The following is a 20,812-nucleotide window of genomic DNA, read 5'->3' on the forward strand; positions in this document are numbered from 1 at the left end:
TCCCTCTGGCTCAGTCGTTTTACGTTACTATTCAGCAAACAATGAACGTTCGTAGAAAGCCAAATTCTCGCTACTCAAACAGCAATCGACAAAGTGAAAAACGGCCGCATAGTCAAGTGAGAGAACAGAACAAACCCTCCACTTTCTGCAGACTTGGCAGAGGACTCTCGCCAAGTACAAAACAGCCAAACGCAGCTCAGGTTCCAAGAAATGCATGCAGACCTTGCATTGGTATTAACCTATTTTTATAGCCAATTGATGCTCTCTTTTTGCTTATATGAAATGCAACCCAATCCGCCAGCTGCTTAGTATTCCCCAAAACACATACGGCCTGATTCACAGAAGCCTTTTTCCCCATTGGAAAATGCTCTGTAAATAAGGCCCTAAATGTGCAGAAAACTTCCATGTGAGATGATAGCTGTGCCAGTCTGTGTTTAAAGTGTGTGGCTTTGTGAGCCTTTAGGTCAAATGATCATGTTACAAAAAGCATAAAATCGCAATAGATATATTATTTGTCTACAAATCTACTAAAAAAATTAAACTGGTCCAAAAACTTACCCACCTTTCTACAGTTTCTGTCCATGTTGGAGAAAGGTTTCCTCTGGGCTTGCTGCTGAATGTAGTTATTAGTACAGTACCTTCTACCACCTGAATGATTATCCACCGGAACTAGCTTGTGGCAAATCTTTGTTCATATAAATCAAGTCTCTGGCTAGCAATGGATATTAGGCATAGAGACATTCTCAGATTAATGCTGGGAAAGTGGTGGGAGATACACTACCATATCATGAGATGCTTTTCAGAGACGGTGGGCAGGACACTCTTTGAAGGAGGCCAAGGTATTAAATCCCTTGTATCTCAATTAACAAATTGAACAGCTATCATGGGAACACAGTGTCATGGAGGCTCATTGGGAAGGAAACCATGGACAGCCGAATGCCATTAAATGGGGTCTGTGCTCTTACAAAAGCACAAGGTTGTGAAGCACACAATACTCATGGCTCAAAGACAGATTAATGAGAATAATACATATACATATTGGTGCATTTCTATAAGCCAGCCCAATTTCCTCAATGGATGGGTTTGGCTCTGAGGTCTACATTTTTTTTGCCTGAAAAACATAAAAACATTAGCACAAAGCCTCAGTGGTGGTGCATGAGATCAAATATAGGAGCCATCTTCGGATCAGGCGTGAAGTCCCCGATATTAAGGGAAAACAGAAGGATAGCTGGGCATTACGATGACAGCTATATTGCGGCAGGTGGATTCTTTCCTCTTCAATTAATCAGTAACCGCATTGGTTACCGATGATGAACCAGCCCGTTGAAACCCAACAGAGGCCCTAGAAACTGCTATGCAGGTTCCAATGTTGCACTGGGGCCATCGTGTATGCAATGCAGATGGAAATGTTTATGCTTTTACCTAGTAGCCTGGCATAAAAGGCGACTCGCCACCTCAGTTCTGTACATGCACCCAGAACGTAATTTATTACTCAATAAGACTAAATTATCACTCACCAATGGCTAGTTGCGGGTACAACTTTAAGGCTGTGCTATGTCACACACACTATGGACTGAAATCCAATTCCTCTGCAGGCCACAGGAGGTGGGTGTTCATTGCAGGAATATTTGGGCTTTTAGTGAAAGTGGTCTGAGCTGAAGTCGGTGGGTAGACAATTTAAACGTTTACATTGCATCACAGCTTTCCTTGGTTTACAAATGACATTCACAAACGTGGCGCTGCAAATCCCAAAGTGACATTTATAAAAGAAAAGATAAAGAAGTGTGTAAGGATTTAATACAGGGGCCGTTTCATGATCTGCTATTTTCATCAGAGATGATTGATTCCGTCAACCCATGTCTCTGGACCGGTCAGACATCTCGTGGTGCAATTTACTGTTTGCAAATCCTTCAACTCAATAAAATATCCAGTAAAAAGAGAGGCCTGGAATAAAACTCAAAACCAACCAACTCTGACAGGGATGGATCTTTATCATTGTGCTATGCTCCTTCATGTAAACAAACACAACAGTGCTGGCCAATCAGGCATGGTCTTACAAATGCAGTAAATCAGGGAGGGTCGCCAGGCACCATGTACTATCAGTTTGGACAAAAATGTATACATTGATGATGGGTCTCAATATACCGTGGTTGAGTATGTGCCCGGTAGCAAATACCAGAACACAAAATGCAAATACAAGCACTTGCTCCACTTCAAGATGTGATCTAATGAAGTGTCGTACTACAACCTGAAACATGACGGCTAAAATTGCAACCATAAAAGCAACAATGCAAGGAAGCTGGCACTTGAAAACAATATCACCCTGACACTCCCATTGTGTTACAGATCGAGTGAGTGGGACTGGGATGTGTGGCTGCCAGCTCGGCTGGCGGCCGTGAATCCCAAGTTCCACATCGCCAGTACGTGGCCCTATGTACGAGTGCAAGCAAGTGCTATGTTATTTGGATTCTTGCTCACATGGTTTAGTTTAGTTTAGTTTATTCATTTGTATTGCGCACCAGACCCGAGGGTATGAGGGCGCATGAGCAGCAAGGTGATTCAAAGCTTGGTTACAGGATGCTTGGTGGCAACAGGAGCAGTAACATGCTTCAGGTTACAGTAGAACACCTTCATAAATCAAACCCTTACATTTAGTTCTAGTCCCCATTTATGCTCTTACAAATACAGCTGAAGTTTAATGGTGGATATGAAAAAGGATTATATAGCACAACAGACGTTCGGACCATCCCCTTTCAGTCAAAATAAACCTACAACCTGAACGATGTCTGAACTGCGTCAGGAAAGCCCCGAGTAGATAAATGGATCATATCGTAACTATTATTTAAGGAAGTCACAAGTGTAAAATCAAGACAATACATTTTCTTATCAATTGCCCCTCATCTCTGTTAACACTGTTGGCAATGTCAGATTCTCAGTAATACACGTTACTGAGTGATGGTAATCACGATTCCATATTTCAAAATATAGCCAGAATTCTTAAGCATTTTAAAAAAAAAGGCATGAGCCTACTATAACTTGGTTGTGGTACTTTCTACAACAACTATATTTCAAGTGGCTACAAGTCTAAGAAAATAATGTTTTTCAATTCCATATTTCAGAGAATTACAACCCCATTTTTCTTAAATTGCAAGCCAGAATATCAGGAAACCAACCAAGTAAAAACAAGGCTACACAATCAAACACATAGACCAAACTTACAAAGGGTGTGGTTTGTGCAGTTTTGTGTCAATGGCAATCCAAGATGGGCTGTCGTGGGTTAAAACGTCACAAAGCACTCTGTGGAACGCAGGTCCTCAAACACAAGCGAGCACACACAGTCACTTTGTGCATGCATAAATGTTGACTGCAACTCTTAGTGTGGGAAACAAATTCCAACGCAGTCCACCACTCTGGATTGTTCCTTCAAAAGTTTAGGGAATATTGTGAAAAACGCCTTAAAAAATGATAAGCGTTTACAAATATGAGTGGTCTAAAAAAAAGTGTGGCTGCCGATGCGGGTCTGCGCAAATGCACGTTATGTAGCAGTCAATGCTCTTGTGCTACCGACATGTTCTGCACCAGGCTCTAAATGATGAAATTGAAGTAACACAGCAAGTAAACCAGCGCATCAAGGGGGGAAAAAGGCATTTAGTTAGGCAGGCGGAGCAAAAGGGCGCCAGATGCTTTAAATACTGCACAAACTGGAGAAGGCTACATTTCATGCATATGGCCAACACATTGAACAGACACCCAAGCAATTTAAAATTATCACTAGACAAGAAGTCAACTGTACAACTCATTGCAGATCTCTAACAGACATATTATAAAATAGCAAAACCGGTCGCGACAGCATAACTGGCCCATTCTGCTCGCTCCGAGAGGTGGCGCCAGATGTGCAAAAAGGGCCAATGCGCCACTCTTACCAGAAAGTAAACGTTTATGCAAAGCCACAGTGACTTCACCAAACCCACACTGCAAACGGCCCAGATCTGTTCTGGCCTCAACCACCAAGTCATGTTCAGGTGATACTGTATATATGTGGATATATGTGGCCATTAATGTCACAAACAGCTGGTCACAAGGCAACTGCCACGCGTCACTGATCAGTAGACCAATGGTTTCAAGATATGCAACAATGCTAATTTAATTAGTAACGTCCACCTGAAACAAATGGGGAAAATCAGGGGCCCGGATCAGAGTTGTAGCTGTTTAGACATTGATAAAATGTGAGTCAATAGGTTAAGAGGGCGTTAGACACATTCTACGAAATCATCATGCTATCATCAGAAATACCTCCAAGGATATACAAAAGACGCCATTTTCAAAACTTGGCCGGTTAAAATCGCAATCTGTGATGAGATTTTACGATCACAGTGAGCAGCTTGTAGGCAGTTTAGTGGATTAAGAGCGGGATAACCCGGCACTCGCATACGATCATCCTCTCTGGAGATTGTGTTCGACATGTATTATCCGATCTCAAGGGCAAGCGACGGCGCTGGCCGCTCCTGGAAACGCATTATCTCCACACATAGCAGCCAGCTTAATATGCACGAATGACCTTTCATCAAATTTAATAAACCATTCTGAGGTGTCAAATACAAATAGCAAAAGTCATTCTAATGTAGGTTTCATTGACTGTGTATGCATTGCTTCGTTTAGCGAGGACGCGTTAATGGAAACTGCGCTCTTCAAATGTACAATCATTCAGGAATAAATGTGCATTGCCCTGAGCAATAGTCAATTGAAGAAAGCCGGCCGCATTTGCTCTTCATGCTTTCACATGTTAAATCCGCTTATATTTTTAAATAAAGATCACACATAACTGCATGGACTGGTGGCTTGCCAAGCGAATCTAGTCCTTCCAGACAAGAGTCCGTCGAGTGCTTGTTTGTGGGAATAGCTTTCCAATAGCCGAGGCCTGTGGAGGGGAAAAAATGAAGGCATTATGCGTTAATGGTCGCAAGCAGAGGTGCCCGTTTTGGTCTTTTGTCAGGGCCGCTGCAAGGTCCTCCCTGTAGCTTCGCCATTAACATGTCTGTTTCCTGTCAGCCCGTTTAAAGATAATGTCATTTATCTCAGGGCGGCACAAGACCAGTCATTAGCCTCAATGAAAGGCTCCAGACAAAGGCTTTATCCGGGGCTCAGAGGCTGCAGCCAAGGGCCGCATTGACGAGCAACACGGAGCGTTTTATGTAGCTGGGCACCCCAGGGGAGCACAAGAAACTGCCCGGATTTCCATTATACGAGTTGGAGGTATGGAACATACACTAGGGCCCAACTTGCATAAAGTGGAAGGGGGTGCACTGAATTCAGGAAGCTCTGGAAACTGAATGAGGCTTTCAGGCACAGGTATTTTTTAACGCCGCCCTTTTTGATCACTTAAACTGCCTTGTGTTCCCCGAGGGAGGCCACTGCAGGCAACAAACAGATCTACACACATCAGCAAGGGCCCTTGCCGATAAGGTTATCTGACGCATGCCCGGCAAGGCGGGCAGTGTTTACACGAGGATGGACTGCAATCCTGGCGCGTAGTCAACAGATTAATTCCTGGGACGCAGAAGCGCGTTGCGAGGCTAAACTGATTACACCAGAACATGAAGGCGCCGCCTCGCATTGCACCCGATGTATGTGCACGGGGTTGTTATACACTGGGATTACAGACTTCTACATGTTATGAATACACATCGCAGTGTGTGGGTGGTTTGAAGCACACAGCACCCCTCCTTCTGGAGAGGTCCGCCACATTCCAAAGAAAACAGGCGGGGACATCAGTTCATATAAACTGGCCACAATAAAAAAAAAGCATTAGGGCCTGGCCCCGTTTTGTCATTGACTTACACAGAATAAACTGTGTTCTGCATTGTGCTGAGAAATCATATGTGAAGGCAAGGCATGATTCCATCAGATAAACAGCACAGCTGATGTGAAATCCCTGGGAACGTTATATAACCCTGCAGTGCAATCCCAGGGCATCACTGATTAGCTCAAACAAGGACTCCACACATTGTCCACTGGACAAAAAGTTAAACAACCAATGGACATGGTTCACTTGCAACTTCCCAAATTCTCACTAACATACCCACGTGATGTGTTAAGTATGATGATCTTGGTAGAGGCTCATGGCCGTGCCGTGCCAAAACACTAAAGACAATTGTAGAACGAATCGGCACGTGACTTTTAGCAAGCGGCAAAACCATTAAAAAGAACAGCCCTTCCAGCACACGACAAGAAAATATCAACTGCAATGGTGCTGAGCCCATGGATTATAACATGAAGGCTGGAGATTTGGTAGGAGGCGGCGAAAGTGCTAGGATGCAGAAGTGCTCTTGCCTGATCTAGAGCAGTACAGCCATGCACAGGCCAAGGCATGTGCCGCCTTTCATACACTACCAAGACGCACCAGAAAGATCTGTATTGTTCATCGACATGAGTTATCCAAAATATACCTACCATGCAAATGTTCAGAGAACTAGACCACACACGTGCATAGACACACGCACACACACGCTTCTATGGCCTGGATATATTTTGCTTTGCGTGTCATCTGCAACCTCAAACCTTGCATAATCTGTACTGCTGCCCACCGCTACCTTTGGGTTTGCTGCGCATTATGAGTGAATCAAAAAAAAATAATAATAATAATAATCTCTCTCTCGCGGAATATCTGTATTAAACAATAGTCTCTGTGCGGTTTAAAATGAGTTTTTGAAACATCTTTGTAGCCCCACTTTATTTGCACTTTGCATACCTAAGCGGCATCGCTTCATTAGATTATCCAGGCATGGTGTGAACACCACAACAGGGTTCACTGTTGCCCAATTGAAACAAACCTTAAGTGAAGCAGTTCAACGTGAAGAACATGTTGAACCTCGTGACATCTGCAGAAACCGGCTCTTCTTCAAGCAGAGTATTCCTCAAGCAATTAGCATTATTCCGCCAAGTTCCCAGGAAATCGTGCTTCAGTGCCATCGAATGCGCTTTCTGCCCCTCGTAAACTCATGCAGAAACACCAGCATTGATCGACTCTCTAGCCACCCACTGGCCCGCTTTAGCAGATGTGGACGCATACTGGGAGATCAAAAGGGTCACCTTGAAAGCCAAAGTTCAGGCCCCTTTAACCTGGCTTGAATAGCAATGTCACACAACAGGACGCTAAGTACATTAACAATTCTGATCTGTTCTTGTTGAACACAACCATTCTTATTGGGACCTTAAAAGGTAAAAGTCTCAAGTGGTGGTAAAACAGCTTCCTCAGAAACAATTAAATGTGTGGCACAATATGCCATTACGGCCTATGTCTAACCTATTTCAGCCTTCAAGAACCCAGCACTATATTTTGTAGGGAAACATAGCTGTAGGCCCTGGTGTACATCAATTAATTCATGTTTCTTTAATCCAAGTGGCTCCCGCCACAGGCTTTTCCCTTGATTCCTAATCCAATTCTAAGAGACAGGGGAGTGACAGCTGTACACAAAGGAAGCAGCCTTACAAATGGAAATAATGTATCCGCAGAACCAAAGCAGATTGGAGAAAAAGTCCTCTAGTGGCAAAATTTCAGCCGGGTGGAAACTAGCAAGTTTGCACTCTATGATGCATGTTGGCACATTTGCGCAATACCCCAACTCTCGGACAAGCATAGGTGCCACGACTGATGATTCGGCATAGTATTAAAAAAAAGAGATTGCCAGTGCTCCAGATAAGATTTTGAGGTGGGAGTATTTTACTCCCTATTTTTAAACTTTGAGCGTAAATGTGATTTCAAGAGAGTAAAAATGACTTTTCTCCTTTGCAAGAGAGTAAAATGTATGTGACATCCAGCTGACGTATGGAAATCATTGCTATGCGGCAGCCTTCTGCATTGTGACAGAATACACCTTTCCTTATTTCTCTAATGTTTGGCCATTTGATCTCTCCTGCATATATTTAAAATGTTGAAAGCGTTCTGGCTTCTGTCAAATAACCTGACCTTTGCACTGCCTTCTGCTCTCAACTTGTGTGTAAATGTACACAGGAAAATAATAAAGCTGTTGTATTTACAAGATTTTCATGCGTAAAAACGCCTAGTACGCACCTTATCTGGAGGCCTGGATATGACCATTACAAAGTTCATAAGATTATGCTAAATAATACACATTCACAATGGTACACGAGTGCTTTAGAGAAATGCAAAAATCCATGTAAACACCCACAGCTTTTCAGCTTGTCCAACTAAATGGGCTCCGCTGGGCACAATGAAACAGTACGACAATGGTATTGAAATAAGCGCCTGCGTGCAATTCATCACCAGAATGTATGCAAAAACCAATGTAATTACAAGAAAAAAGGTACATTTTCATCTAAATTCATGCTTAGGTCTTGTTCTGCACAAACCTGGGAACTGAGAAGACTGCATTAGAGCGCAATGGCACACGACGATGATACATAGGGCTGGGGCAACAAAGGCATCACACAAAGCTTGGTGAACAGTACCTTAAAGAAACACTTCTCATTGTGGCAGAGAGTACTGACACTGCAAATTGAAGATGTGGAAGAAATACCTGGGGACAAAGCCACGCCTATTTGCAGGCCTCTTGGAACGACTTTCCCCATCAAGCACTTTTGACCAAGGAAGCAACCAACACTGAATTTAGGGGTGGATTTCTCTAAAAAGTCAGCTGGTGAAAGGTGATTATGTTATGAAGTTATTGGGCGTAAAGTCCATGGACAAATATTAACAGTAGGGTTCAAAATTGCAGGCAGCTATTTAGCTCCTGGATAGGGCCTAGAAGAGCCTGGTTAACTTGACTCCAACAGCTACCTTTGGCTCCCCAAGCCAGCTGGTCCATACAAATAAGCGTATCCGACATGTGCCTGGGAATTTGCATAAAAGCTGCAACCGTAAACCTCCAGAAGAGATGCAAAACATGTTCATTATGCGTACTGGACACAAAGTAATAGTTGCACCGCTTTTGCAAGTTAGATTTGTTGCATAATATTTAGAAATGCTTAATTGTGGAACAGGGAGAAAGAGTGAATAAGGTCATATCAAAGAAAAAGGTAGCAGCACAGAAAAAACAGCAGCGGTAAAGAGTCAGTAACAGATATGCATTAACAGATGTGGCAGAATTACAAAGTGGATGTAAATGCTCGTAAATTGGATATGAGCGGTAGCAGCAACACAAAGAACTGGCAAAACAGATATGTAAAATAAAAGTTAAAGTAATGTAAAGAGAACGAAAATAAATGAAGACAGGTAAAGCAACAAAGCAAGAGACACCGGAAAAACTCAAAAAGACACAGCAAAAGAAAGAGTGGATCAAGGGCTGCATTTGTGGGTGATGACACAGCTGTGCGGGAATAAAGCAAGTTCCACCATCTTTCAGGCACTCCTGGACTTGAATAGCACTTGGGTCATGATGAGTAACTCCTGGTCAGAGAGAAATCTTGACACCCAGAAGCTACTTCCAGCTCCTGCTCCTTGAATACCAATGTCGACCCCTGGCACAGCAAGAGGACCAAGCGAGCAACAATTCATTCTGCACAGTGCCCTGGGATAGGGCATTGCAACAGTCTGAAAAGAGCATGCAATATTAGAGTAGGAATCACTTAAGAAACCAAAGGTGGCGAGGGAGAGCTGGCTTCCACTTGACGCTCTGAATTGGAGTTTTCTGACGTTGACTACTTGTACAACACGTTGGGTAAATCAAAGTGCCATCAGGCCTTTTCCACAAATGATGACCCAGATAAAGAGTTTGAAGGTATGTATAGAGATTATCAATCGAGGCTCATAACCCATATCGCCTATAGTTCTTTTCTGAATATGTGTTGTACAATGTTGGTGCCAATGTCAGCACCAGGTGTCATTTCAGGATAAAACATGTTGTTCCAAGTAGCTGTGTATGGTCACCAGAGCACAATTTGCTATCCTCATTTGGGAAACGCATACGCCATTTAACACCAGGAATCATTAACAAGAAGTCTTAATTCTAGCAATGACCAATTCAAGCCAGCCCCAGCGAAATAGGTTCTTATTAACCATATGGACTGACAGGGCAGACAAATATTCTCAAACCAACAAATGAGCTCAGTTTCCCTTCGACATCTCTGGTGGTCCTGTAGTGATGCCTACAAAAGAAAAGGGAGTTTCTCCCAAGGGTGTCATGGGTGCAAGCACTAGAGAGGTTGCAGACACACTCAAGAGGAATTGCTTCCATGTACTTTCATAACAAAAAAGACATGAGAACACCGTGAACCAGATGTGTTCATGCGAAGAGACAGACAGCTTTGCTAATTGGTCCAATTTGAGCTATTCGGGAAATTCCTCTTAAAAAAAAATAGGAAAGCATATACCCAGGAGAAACTGAAGAGGGTGTGCTTAACTTCCGTGTTTAAACTATATTAGGGCTCTAGGCCACCATGCATGACACAAAAACAAGTTAGGTTTGTTTTCAATACAATTATTGAAAGCTGATCACTGACATTTTTGGGAGAAAAAAAAAAAAAGGGTGGGGTGGTCAAAAAAAGGAATGGTTCCTTACAGCTACATTGACACTGCACTTGCATGACTGACAATAAGAGGGTTGTCGGGGAGATATATAGAGAGGGTATATTTTTTGCAAGAAAGCCTCCTGCGGCTGAAAACATTTTTATTTTTTTTAAAGTGCCAACCTTGTCTTTACAGAGCCAGTTTTTCAACAGTAATTTAATGTCATTAAGAACTTACAAAAACAAAAAGGGATTCAAGTGAACACTATAACGTAAAGCGTTGACAAAACAACAAATAGCCACCCAGCCCCAACATTCACACCGGACCGAGGCGCCACTGTAGTTTACCATGAAGTGTTCGCTACTAAAAAGGTCCAAAAATTGACCTGTGCACATTTTTGGTGCTTTCCGTAGAGTGATGGTGAAGGCATTGGGCATTATCACGTTATTCTCCAATGCCCCACTTGGCACACAAATCAGTTGTGCTTGCAAGGATCTGTGAATCAAGACTGCACTTGAGAAATCCACCAAGAACCCAGCTATCCTAAGGATTATGGACCCATAACCTGCCTTTTCGGCACCAGCATGGTCATGAAACCCGGTTTTATATTTTTATAGTTCACTTATTAAGACCACAATGAGAAGACGTGTTGAATGCCAACACTCTCCCCACTTCAGCAATTACCAAGTAGGCTTTTTCTAGCAGGCCCGATTGTATCCTTTCCACAATCTAGCTGGGAAGAGCTCTGTGTCCCAATGGAACAAGGAGGACTGAGCTTTGTGTCCACGTGGATGAGGGGGAGGGGGAGAGAAGAGGACCCATGCTCCGTCCAAAGGAAGACTGCATGTCCCAGCTGTAATTCCGGGATCTACACACACTTTCTCAGTTGGAGTATCTTCAAGGCCAGATTTACACAATGCTAAGGAAACCTAGCCATGGATATCAAAAGGCTTACACAGTTAAACATGGGAATGTGGTCTAGGAGCTATCATAAGTAAAAGAAAATGGGTTGACCTTTGGCATAATCTCTTAAGAAACATTCATGTCCTAGAAGATTGTATCCTCTTTGCTGTGTTCAATATGGAATTGCACAAAGCCAACTATTAGGCACCATATGTCTGTCTCGCTAAAAAGACTTCAGCAAGAAAACATATAGCATCTCCGAATGCAAAAGAACAAAATAGAGTGAGGCGTCCCCACTGCAAAAGGTAGCAAGGGGGAGGGGGAATCTAACATCACAACAACATTAAATTCCCAGCAGTGTCTTTGGAAATAATATGCAAAAATCTCCACCAAAGTGCCAATGCTACTGGGTAGGTGAGGAGGAGTGTTCTATGCAGCTAACAGCTGTAGATAGATTTCTTCTAATGGCTCCGCGCAGGTGCTTATGGTGCTTTAAAATGCAAACTATATCTCCAAACGAATACTAAATGCTCTCTTCACACGATTCTCTAGGTTCAGATGTAATTTGGTTGGAGAAAATGCGAACCATGTCCCTTCAACTTGTGAAGTGGGCGGGCCATGGTCCCTAAAAACAAAAGATGTAGAGAATCTTCTTTACACACTTAATCAACCAAATCTAGCAAACGAATGTTCCTAAACATTACTATGATAGAGGTCCGAAAACTAGACGCCCTTGTGCTCAGTGTTGGCACTAATGGTATGGAACCAATTTCACAACACGCAGACAATCGCTGAATTCCTAGGAATATTTTCCTTGCTTTTCCAAACTATATGGCACAAGCTGGTCAGCACCTTCAATCTATATTGAAGAGAGCACCCGCACAACTCATCAGAGGGGCAGCAATCAGGGTTCCAAATGGAGGGGAGCTAGTTAAGCTCACGCTTGTAGCCCAGGAGAGCCTGGTCAGCTTGACCACACAATTACGATGAGCTATTTTTGCCTCCCCAGGTCAACTGATGCTTAACACACATACTTATGCGACATTAACTTTGTGCATTTGGGACAATTCATCAATAAGCGTCAGGACGCATCTATATAAAGCATAAGAGGTAATAAATATAAGAGAAACTGTTAAGCTTGCATCTTACATGGAAGTTAGAGTTGCCACCGCATCCCCAGTGGCAGCTCCTGCTCACTGGTTAATGCTGTAATACCCAGGCGCTGACTTTAGCTCCTGTTGATGGGCAGCGCTGATTCTATATATTCAAGGGAATGTCTAATTAAGCTTCACATCATCATGTACTAGGCCAACAATTTGGAACTATCCCAAAGAAAGAGTGAAAAAAAAAGTGTGTTCAAGCTTTTGTATCAGAAGTTGCCACTCGTTGTATAATGCCATTCAACCTGGCAGAAAATGATGTAATATTGGAACTGAAGCCACTTAACAGTGCAATCGCTCCGGCACCTTCTGCTATCATGCTATCACATCTCTATACAGAAATCCTTACTTGCTTCACCATTTGGAGAAAGCCTACTTGACAGATGAAGCTCTCTGGTGGGAAAGACTAATAGGGGGCCTCAGACCCTCATGGACCATAGCAGCTACTAGAATTGTGGACTTAATTTTTAAAGACAAAGCAACAGAGCCCTTGCCAGAAATTTCAGAGTCCTCATAACTTGTGAAGGGCGTTGTCCTTTATCTTCAATTTTCGATTTACTGTGCTGAAATTTCTTTCTTGCCTTCTGCCTTTTTTCTTTAACTTTCGTCTTCATCACTTTTCTTTAATTTTACGACTATCTTGTAAAAATCACTTTGGTGATTAAAACTCATAAATAAAAAAAAACAGTGCTTAAAAATTAAATGTTTTACAGTTTAAGTACCAACTCCACGTAGTTACAATGTTATTGGCTTCCAGGGCCAAATTATCTGTGATGTTTTAGTCTTAACACAGGCTTACCAACTTAGGTTTCCATAACAATACCCTCAATAGTATCCGCTCATGCAGACTTGATACAAGCAAAACTCACAGAAAATTCATCAAATGAGGCCTTTGACGCAAATCGAGTGACACTGAAAAAAGACATTAATTATGGGACACGCCAACAAAAATAACAACAGGATTTTCAATGAACGAGCCTTCCCAAAAACAAAAACCTAGCAAACGTGCTTGTACTATGGACGTTTCCCCTTTTGAGCCACTTTTGCATGGTCAGCAACTGTGATCCTTATGGCATCTCAGCCTAGCATATCCAAGTCTGTGTACAGATGGATGGTTCTTGCATACGCCAACACATATATTTAGGCAGCAGCTGGCACTGGAAAGCCTACAGAAACACCACTGCTACTTACAAACTAAGTTTGTCCTGAAAATGTTTTGTAACTTCCGTTTCACTTCCCAATTTTCAAGCTTTGAACCTTGTAAAAGGAACTCCAAGACCACCTGGATAGGCCCAGCGCTGAAAACGAATTCCAATAAAATAAAAGTAGTACACACAAGAAGGGGTCGGAATTGAGGGGAGCTGGAAGAAATGTAGCTCCTGCTTTTAGCCAAGAAGAGCCTAGTTAGCTTGAACCCAACTGCTACGAGGAGCTACGTTTGGCTCCCTACACAACGGACACTGAACAAACACATTGATTTGAATTTAACTCTGTGCATTTGGGGCAATATATAAATAAACACTAGGTCTCATCTATAAGGTAGTAAAAGAATAAGCCTTCTTACATAAATGGACAAAATGCTAAGTTTGCATGGTACGTGCAAGTTCGATCTGCGGAACGCAATTACTTGTTCCTAGTTCTCCAGTCTTAGATCCTAGTGACTGGTGAATAATGCTGGATACCCAAGAGCTGCTTTTGGCTCCGGCTTATGCAACTTCAATGTCATCCCTGTACAAGGCTTCCTCTTAAAACGGGCCCAGTGGGTCCTTTCCTGCTGTCAAAGCACAGAGGTCATGCTGCAAGCATATGGTCAGAATCTAAACAATGACTGGCATACGAAGGTCACAAATAGAGTAATACAGAAAATGATACTGGTGGCATCGACCAACGTAAGGGTCATGGAAGAACAGAGGACAGGTCCTAATCTGATCTGTCATTGTCCTGAAACAAAACACCCTCCATCTTTTTTCTACATATGACAGGCAACCAAACACATCCTTGGTGGCCAGTAAATAGGGAATCGTGCAGTGCTCGAGTTTTGTTAAAAACAGCACCTACAGGCAAGCACAGTGGCACTAATCTCAAAGAAAAGCACGAGACTGTTCCAATAGTCCAGACACAATAAACGCAACTGTGAAGAATGGAATTCCTACAGCTAAAGCTAATCTAGGATTTTCAAGTATCCTACACGCTCCCAGCAGATCATAAAGTGAAGTTTCTACATGCCCCAACATGGATGCTTTCAAACACAAAATCCCCCGCCTTTTCCCAGCAAGCACAACTGATTAAAAGTCAATTACAAAGTTGTCTGCATCGGTAGTCTTGTCCCATGGCACACATGCTACAGTGAAATGAGCTGTGTGTGTTTGGGCGTGACCGTTCAGAACACTAACAAGTATGTGGGGGGCATTTAAAATGCCAAAACCAGCCTGTGTATTTTGAGGACACGATACGTGTGTTTATGCGTCCAGAGTAAAGCCTTTTCTTGAATTACAGGCGGTCATACCAAGGTATTTCAACCAGCAATGTTGGCCGTGCAACTCATGCCAAGAAAAATAAGCATAAAGATATAAAGTCTGCATTAACGTTTTGCTTTGCAGGAGTCCCTGGACAGCTCAACAGAAAATTGAGTAATTGCTTTGCTCTCAATTTCCCAGTTCTGGGTAAAGAGGAAGAACCCCTTCCCCCCCTCCCCGCCCCCAAACTCTGTTGCCATGCCAGCAGCCTCGCAGACAATGACATGTGTGGACTGCCAGCTAAACAGAACTGTTGAATGTGAACATTCGGCTGGAAGATTAAAAGGCTAAGGAGGCCAAAAGGGCAGTGCCTCCCACATTCCAGGCAGCCAATGAATCCCGTCAAATGACTCTGACTCCTTCACCGCGGCCTTTGTAGGGAGTGGATTAGGGCATGCTACTATCCACACAGTTAGAGGAGATTAAAGAACTGCAGTGTGGACGCTACCGACAGTAGACGGGGAAAAATAAGTCCCACTGGCAGGCAGCGCGAGAGGGGGCCCTCGGCCAGAACCCTAAAATGGCACCCAACTCGAGACGGTAAAATGAACTCCAGCAACCAAATGCTAACCGGGCAGGTGTGCATTGTTAAGTGGCCATTGCAATGGACCTGAACAGAAACCCTTCTTGTAATGAATCGGGCACACCGCGCTCAATAGCGCCGCCAATGCCTGAAAACCGGCGCCAATGAGCCGTGGCTGCGGACCCGAGAAGACGCAGAATATCCTGGCGCGAAAGCGAGTCGTGAGCATTGTACAAAGCTTTGCACGTATTTTCAGAAAACGAATGCATTACAACATGTTTTTTTTTTAAAACCACACCAACCATGAAACAGTGTTTCTGAAAGAAGACAACGAGCATGCCATGCCGCCTGCAAAAGACGTTCCAGATCTATTCCCAGGCCCTGCTGGCAGCGAATGCCCAAAGGAAAAACAGTCAGCAATTTAAAATCAACTTAGAACTATTAAGCCTATCGCCCAGCAAGGCGTGTCTCTGGAGAAGGGAAATCAGCCTGTTATGTCCATTGTATGTGGAACCATTGTCCGACCCTCTAATTGTTGGGGGGGGGGGAGGGAGAGACAATGGGATCCCACCCCCAGGGAGACCATTGCAATGGTTCACTGCATCAGTGCTCTGCCACAATCGCAGAGCATCCACCCTACCACAAGCCCTTCCCAAACAGCTTGCAATGTTAAAATTCACTCTGCAGAACAATTGGCACACTGCCAGTGCCTCCACGTGCTCCCCGCCAGCTTGCTCCTTTACCCACCAGCACCCTCACCTCCCACGGGCAAAGGCTGCCCCAACTCCAAGATGGAAGACCTCTGTCACAGCTGCTGAGGAATGGACAGGCTCTAATTTGGGATAGGGGAAGAAGTGCAAGGGAGAACAGCAAGGGTGGCAGGCAAAGGTGGCAACGTACAATTGACTGACTCTGCTTTTGCCTACTTGCAGCACTGGCCTGCACAGAACTGTGCAACAGTTCACTAATGGCCAGGTGGCATTCCCCACACCAGCTCAGTTTAGGTCCCCTCTGGACATACCATGGGCCCTGGGGCCCGTAATAGTGCATGTGCCTCACCTTCTCCGTTTTTTGCTTCTTGCTCCGCCGTTGGCTCTCCTCCTCCTCATCATCCTCCTCCTCCTCCTTTTTGACTGTCCCATTGGTTGCAGGTTCTCCAGGGCTCCTGCCCAGTTCCACTGCACAGTGGAAGGGACTTCCGCCCTGCTTAGGTCCAGCCCCAAACCCATAGAGCAGGTGCGTACCAGGGCTGCCCCCGCCTGCCAGACTCACATCCTGTGGCTTGTCCTTGCGGGATGTCCGACCTGCCTCCTTGTCCCGACGGCAGCCCCGTCCACGCCCGGCCCGTTCCTCCTTGGCCGGTTTGGCACTGCCATTAAGGACGGGGGCAACATGACTTTCAGGTTGCCTCTTGCCACTGATCTCAGGGATCCCATACAGGGAGACCGATGGCAGGTGGTTCTTGGCCGCCTCCTTGGCCATCTTAGTTCTTCTCACCTTGGTCTTGCTCGGCTCCTTGTGGCCACCACCCGGTGGTGCGAATTTGAGGCCCTCGGGCAGGGAGGGGTGCACAGACCCACAGTCCTTGGTCCCCCCGCCAGGATGGCTCATCTCGAACTTCTGTCGGTCCTTCTCCAGGTCAGCGTCCAAGTCGATGATCAGATTTCCCACTCCGATCTCCCAGTCATCGCCACTGTCGTAGGTCTCAACCGCGCCTGGATCCACCGCTTTCCCTGAAGTGGAGGTGCTCACTGACATCCTGAAGGCAGCCTAGAAACTCCCCGGGCAAAGAGCGGGGACATTCGTCAATCGGAGTTGGTTTGCTCACATATCCTTAAAAAATTATTGGAAATGGCCTTCCCGGTCCAAGGATCCTTCCTTATTGCAGAGCAAATGAGGCTTTAGGCCACTTGTCGTCAATTGGGCCACCACCTCTCCCTGCTACTCAATGGTCATCCCAGCGTGATATCCAAGATTCCCTAAATGGTAAAAAAAAAAAGCAACCTAGTTAAAATAACCATGCAAACAGATGTAAATGCTACTAGTCATGTTCTCGATCAAATCACCCGTCCTCCTCTCAGTTAACATGTCTTTATTAAACTGCCTTTCTGGTGCCCCTCCCCCACGCCCCCAAATAGCCGTGTATACACATCCTCAGCAATAACAATGAAAGAATGGTCGATCATGCAACTCTGGGGGTCGGATAATAAAACGTATCACGGAAATTCTCACGCATGCACGGTATCCCATCCTTATTAATGGGGCGTAAGGTATGCTTTCCCGAAAATACCCCATTCGATGAGATAAACACATCAGACTTGAAACAATCCTATATTATTTTAAAGCTGCAGTCCAGTATGTGGGATATGTTGCGGGTTTCGGGGCCAAGTTCAATAAAACAATGAGACACAACTTGGGAAACCGATTAAGGTATGCTTCAGATTAGTGGCTCTAATTAAGGAGGCCTTGGACGGACATTGCAGAGGTCAATGCTGCCCCCCGCGCACCGCTGCATCCACACACTCATTGCATACCTGTTTCCCTTCAATCCCTCCTTGACATTTGGTTGTCGAGGTTCACGCACACCACCGGCACGTCCGGCAACCTGTTCCCGAACCTCCTGGGCGCAGCCCTGCGCTTCATTTTCGCGAAACACCAGCGGCTGCCAGAGAAGAATCCAAGGAAAGCGCCCCAATTCTAGCCAGACAGGGGCGGCACACTAGCGCTCCCCCGTCCTGCGCGTCGTCGCCCGCATTCCACGCATTTTCCGCTTTGTGTCTCCTTCCCAATGTCACAGCCACCGCCAGTCGCACTCGCCGCAGAAGCGCCGGCTTTGACGACGTTCCCAAAAAGAATTCCGGCTCAGCCACCACCAGGAAGGAAAAAAAAAAACGTTGTGGGCGCCAGCAACAAAAAAATGGGGTTCCTTCCTTTTGCCTTTAGATCCTTCAAGTTTCCATTAATTCGAAAGGCTCCGTTCACACAGCTCCTTCAGCCGCTCTACCCGGAGCCGTCATAGGAGAGTAAACGATCACACGGAACAAGCCCACAGGCGTCCGGTTGTAAAAAAAAAAAAAAAAGACCGAATGAGCTAACATCGGGATAAATTAGTGAGAGGGAGAACGAGAAGAGAGGGGAGGAAACTGAAAATCCGGACTGGATCCCCTCTGCTGCCAAAACAGGAAAGGCACTTTTTTTTTGTGGCGCTCCCTCCCCCATCTACACCCCTCTTGCCAAAACACACCCCTAGGTGTCACATCTCAGTCATGCCCGCTCCCAGAAAGCAAGCATCAGAAAACAAACACCTTTCCTCCAGGAGGGCTTTGGGAAATAACGTCACGCGCTCAAGTTGTTGCTAGTTATTTGTCTTCGCCCCCCCCCCCCACTCGACACCCGGTCTACTTTTATGTTTTTTGTGGCTCTCTGCTGAAAAATGTGCGAGTCGGATATAAAGCCAACCCGGTGCTCCAAGCAGGAAAGGTTTGCATCGCTGCCCCGACCACACTGTATTCCTTCCCCCTGACTCGCCGCCCCCACCCCAGGCGTGTTTGTGTTTTATGGGCCGAGTTCTGCAGCTCTCCGGGGCAACCTCCGCTCTCTGCCGGGGAGGCAATGACCGCGGAAAAAGCAGCAGGCGAGGGGGATGGGCAGGTTAAGCACCAGCCAACCGTCTAAAAGCAGCTATTTCGTTACACTGCGAGCCTTTCACATCACGTGAGGATCAAAGGCTCAATTGGCTGTCGTGAGAACAAAACAGTTAAAGAAATGGGTGACAAGCGTATCAAGGAAATGCCGATCTGCTCTTAAAAAAAAAAAAAAAAAAAGAGGCATAAGGTCGCTGTTTGTTTCCCTTCCAGCTCAGCTCGCGCAGGGTTGTGACTCGTGAATGTGAAACATTTCTCGGTGAGCCGCCACAGCAGAGGAAACGCCGGGGCTGAACACTGAAAGTATTTAAAGCACGGGAAATATCCCCCACCCCCGCCCCCAATGCAGAACGGCACGTCAAACATGTTCTGGATAGAACGAGGCGGCGATACCTTCCCGACTGTACATGTAAGCAGGTAAAAGAAGCCCATCAGCCGCCCCTCCCCCACCCCATTCCGAATACAGTCGCAGCAGCACAGGCTCCTTGGCCGGTCGGTGTGTGCATGCAGGTCCCTCATGGCTGGGCTCGGTGAGAGTGCCGAGTCTGTCCAGCACTGCGGCACAGTGGCCAGCTCTCGCCCCGACTGCCACGCCACCCCCGAGATTGCATTTAGTCATCCAAACGCGTTTTATTAATCAGTCCGCCATAGGCTAAGTAACGCAACTTCCCCACGTTGATTGTCAGCCTTCCTGGGCACCCCCTGGAGCCGCATGTCGTGTTACATTATTGTGTCCTTACCCAGCCATTCTTAAGAAACAAAATGTGCCCCACCCCCTTGCCTAACATTTTAAAGCGACACGCTGAATCTTGATGTATCCACTTCATCGCCTGAAAGTAGCTCACGTTAGCATTTTTTCTTTTCTTTTTTTTTTTTGCACACCCACCTCCAAGAAATTAATCATGTTCACGAGCGGAAATCGCTAGCTTGTTCTTTCCTCAGAACACGTCCTTCGCTGGTTGTCCGGCACCATGCACTGCTGTTTATCTTGCACCACACTGCCTCAAATCGCCCTCAGGCACTCTAGTTCACGCCTGGAATCAAGTCCCCTTCAACACACAAAAAACAAAACCTCCCCGCGCCCCCACAGAAACGCCGTACTTACGATCTCTAATGCCTGCAGTTCACCCTTTTCTTCCTGGCTGCATTACAGTGAGTTTTGTGGCAGCCGGGCTTTATTACTGTATCTTCAACATTTTTATGGAAAGAAAGATCATCATTTATCAACATAAACCTTCTGTGTTGAGCAGCCATCCCCTCACACGAGAGCTGCTCAGTGAGAGAAAATGGAACTGAAAGGCAGAGGCAGGCTAGAGCTGACTTAGGATCTGCTGCTACCTGAAAAGCCCTTCTCTTTGTTCCCATTGCCCTTTCTGCAGGGGAACCAATCAGAGGACGGCGTTCATGAAACTCGGCTCCCCGATTGGCTGACTGCTTTTCTTGCGCTTCGGGGATGCTGGAAGGGGAAGGGGGAGGGGGAGGGGAAGGACACGACGCCGCAGGAGCCGGAGAACATGTCAGCAGAGCTCAGCTTTAGTGCACGCGACGAGCCTCGCGCGAATTCTGGTGCAGACGTCGCCGCACCAACTGCCCTGACACCG

At 45.5% G+C, this 20,812-nt stretch overlaps 1 protein-coding gene across 4 annotated transcripts in view; it reads right to left on the bottom strand.

The window, feature by feature from the left end:
- Positions 1–20,521, bottom strand: part of ZNF608 (zinc finger protein 608) — a 145,167-nt gene extending 124,646 nt beyond the window's left edge. The window contains exons 1-2 of one of the 4 annotated variants that reach the window (XM_069625589.1): positions 20,317–20,521; positions 16,627–17,546 (exon numbers count right to left, since the gene is read on the bottom strand). In XM_069625589.1, coding sequence (XP_069481690.1) covers positions 16,627–17,325 — 699 coding nt within the window. In that variant the 5' untranslated portion in view covers positions 17,326–17,546; positions 20,317–20,521. Of the gene's footprint in view, positions 1–16,626; positions 17,547–18,101; positions 19,336–20,316 lie in introns of those variants that run through there. The other 3 variants (XM_069625590.1, XM_069625588.1, XM_069625591.1) reach the window with 3 other exon arrangements.
- Between the last annotated feature and the right edge of the window lie 291 nt (positions 20,522–20,812).

This window comes from Ambystoma mexicanum, chromosome 6p, assembly GCF_040938575.1.
Source record: "Ambystoma mexicanum isolate Mex_15411 chromosome 6p, UKY_AmexF1_1, whole genome shotgun sequence".
NCBI lineage: Eukaryota > Metazoa > Chordata > Amphibia > Caudata > Ambystomatidae > Ambystoma > Ambystoma mexicanum.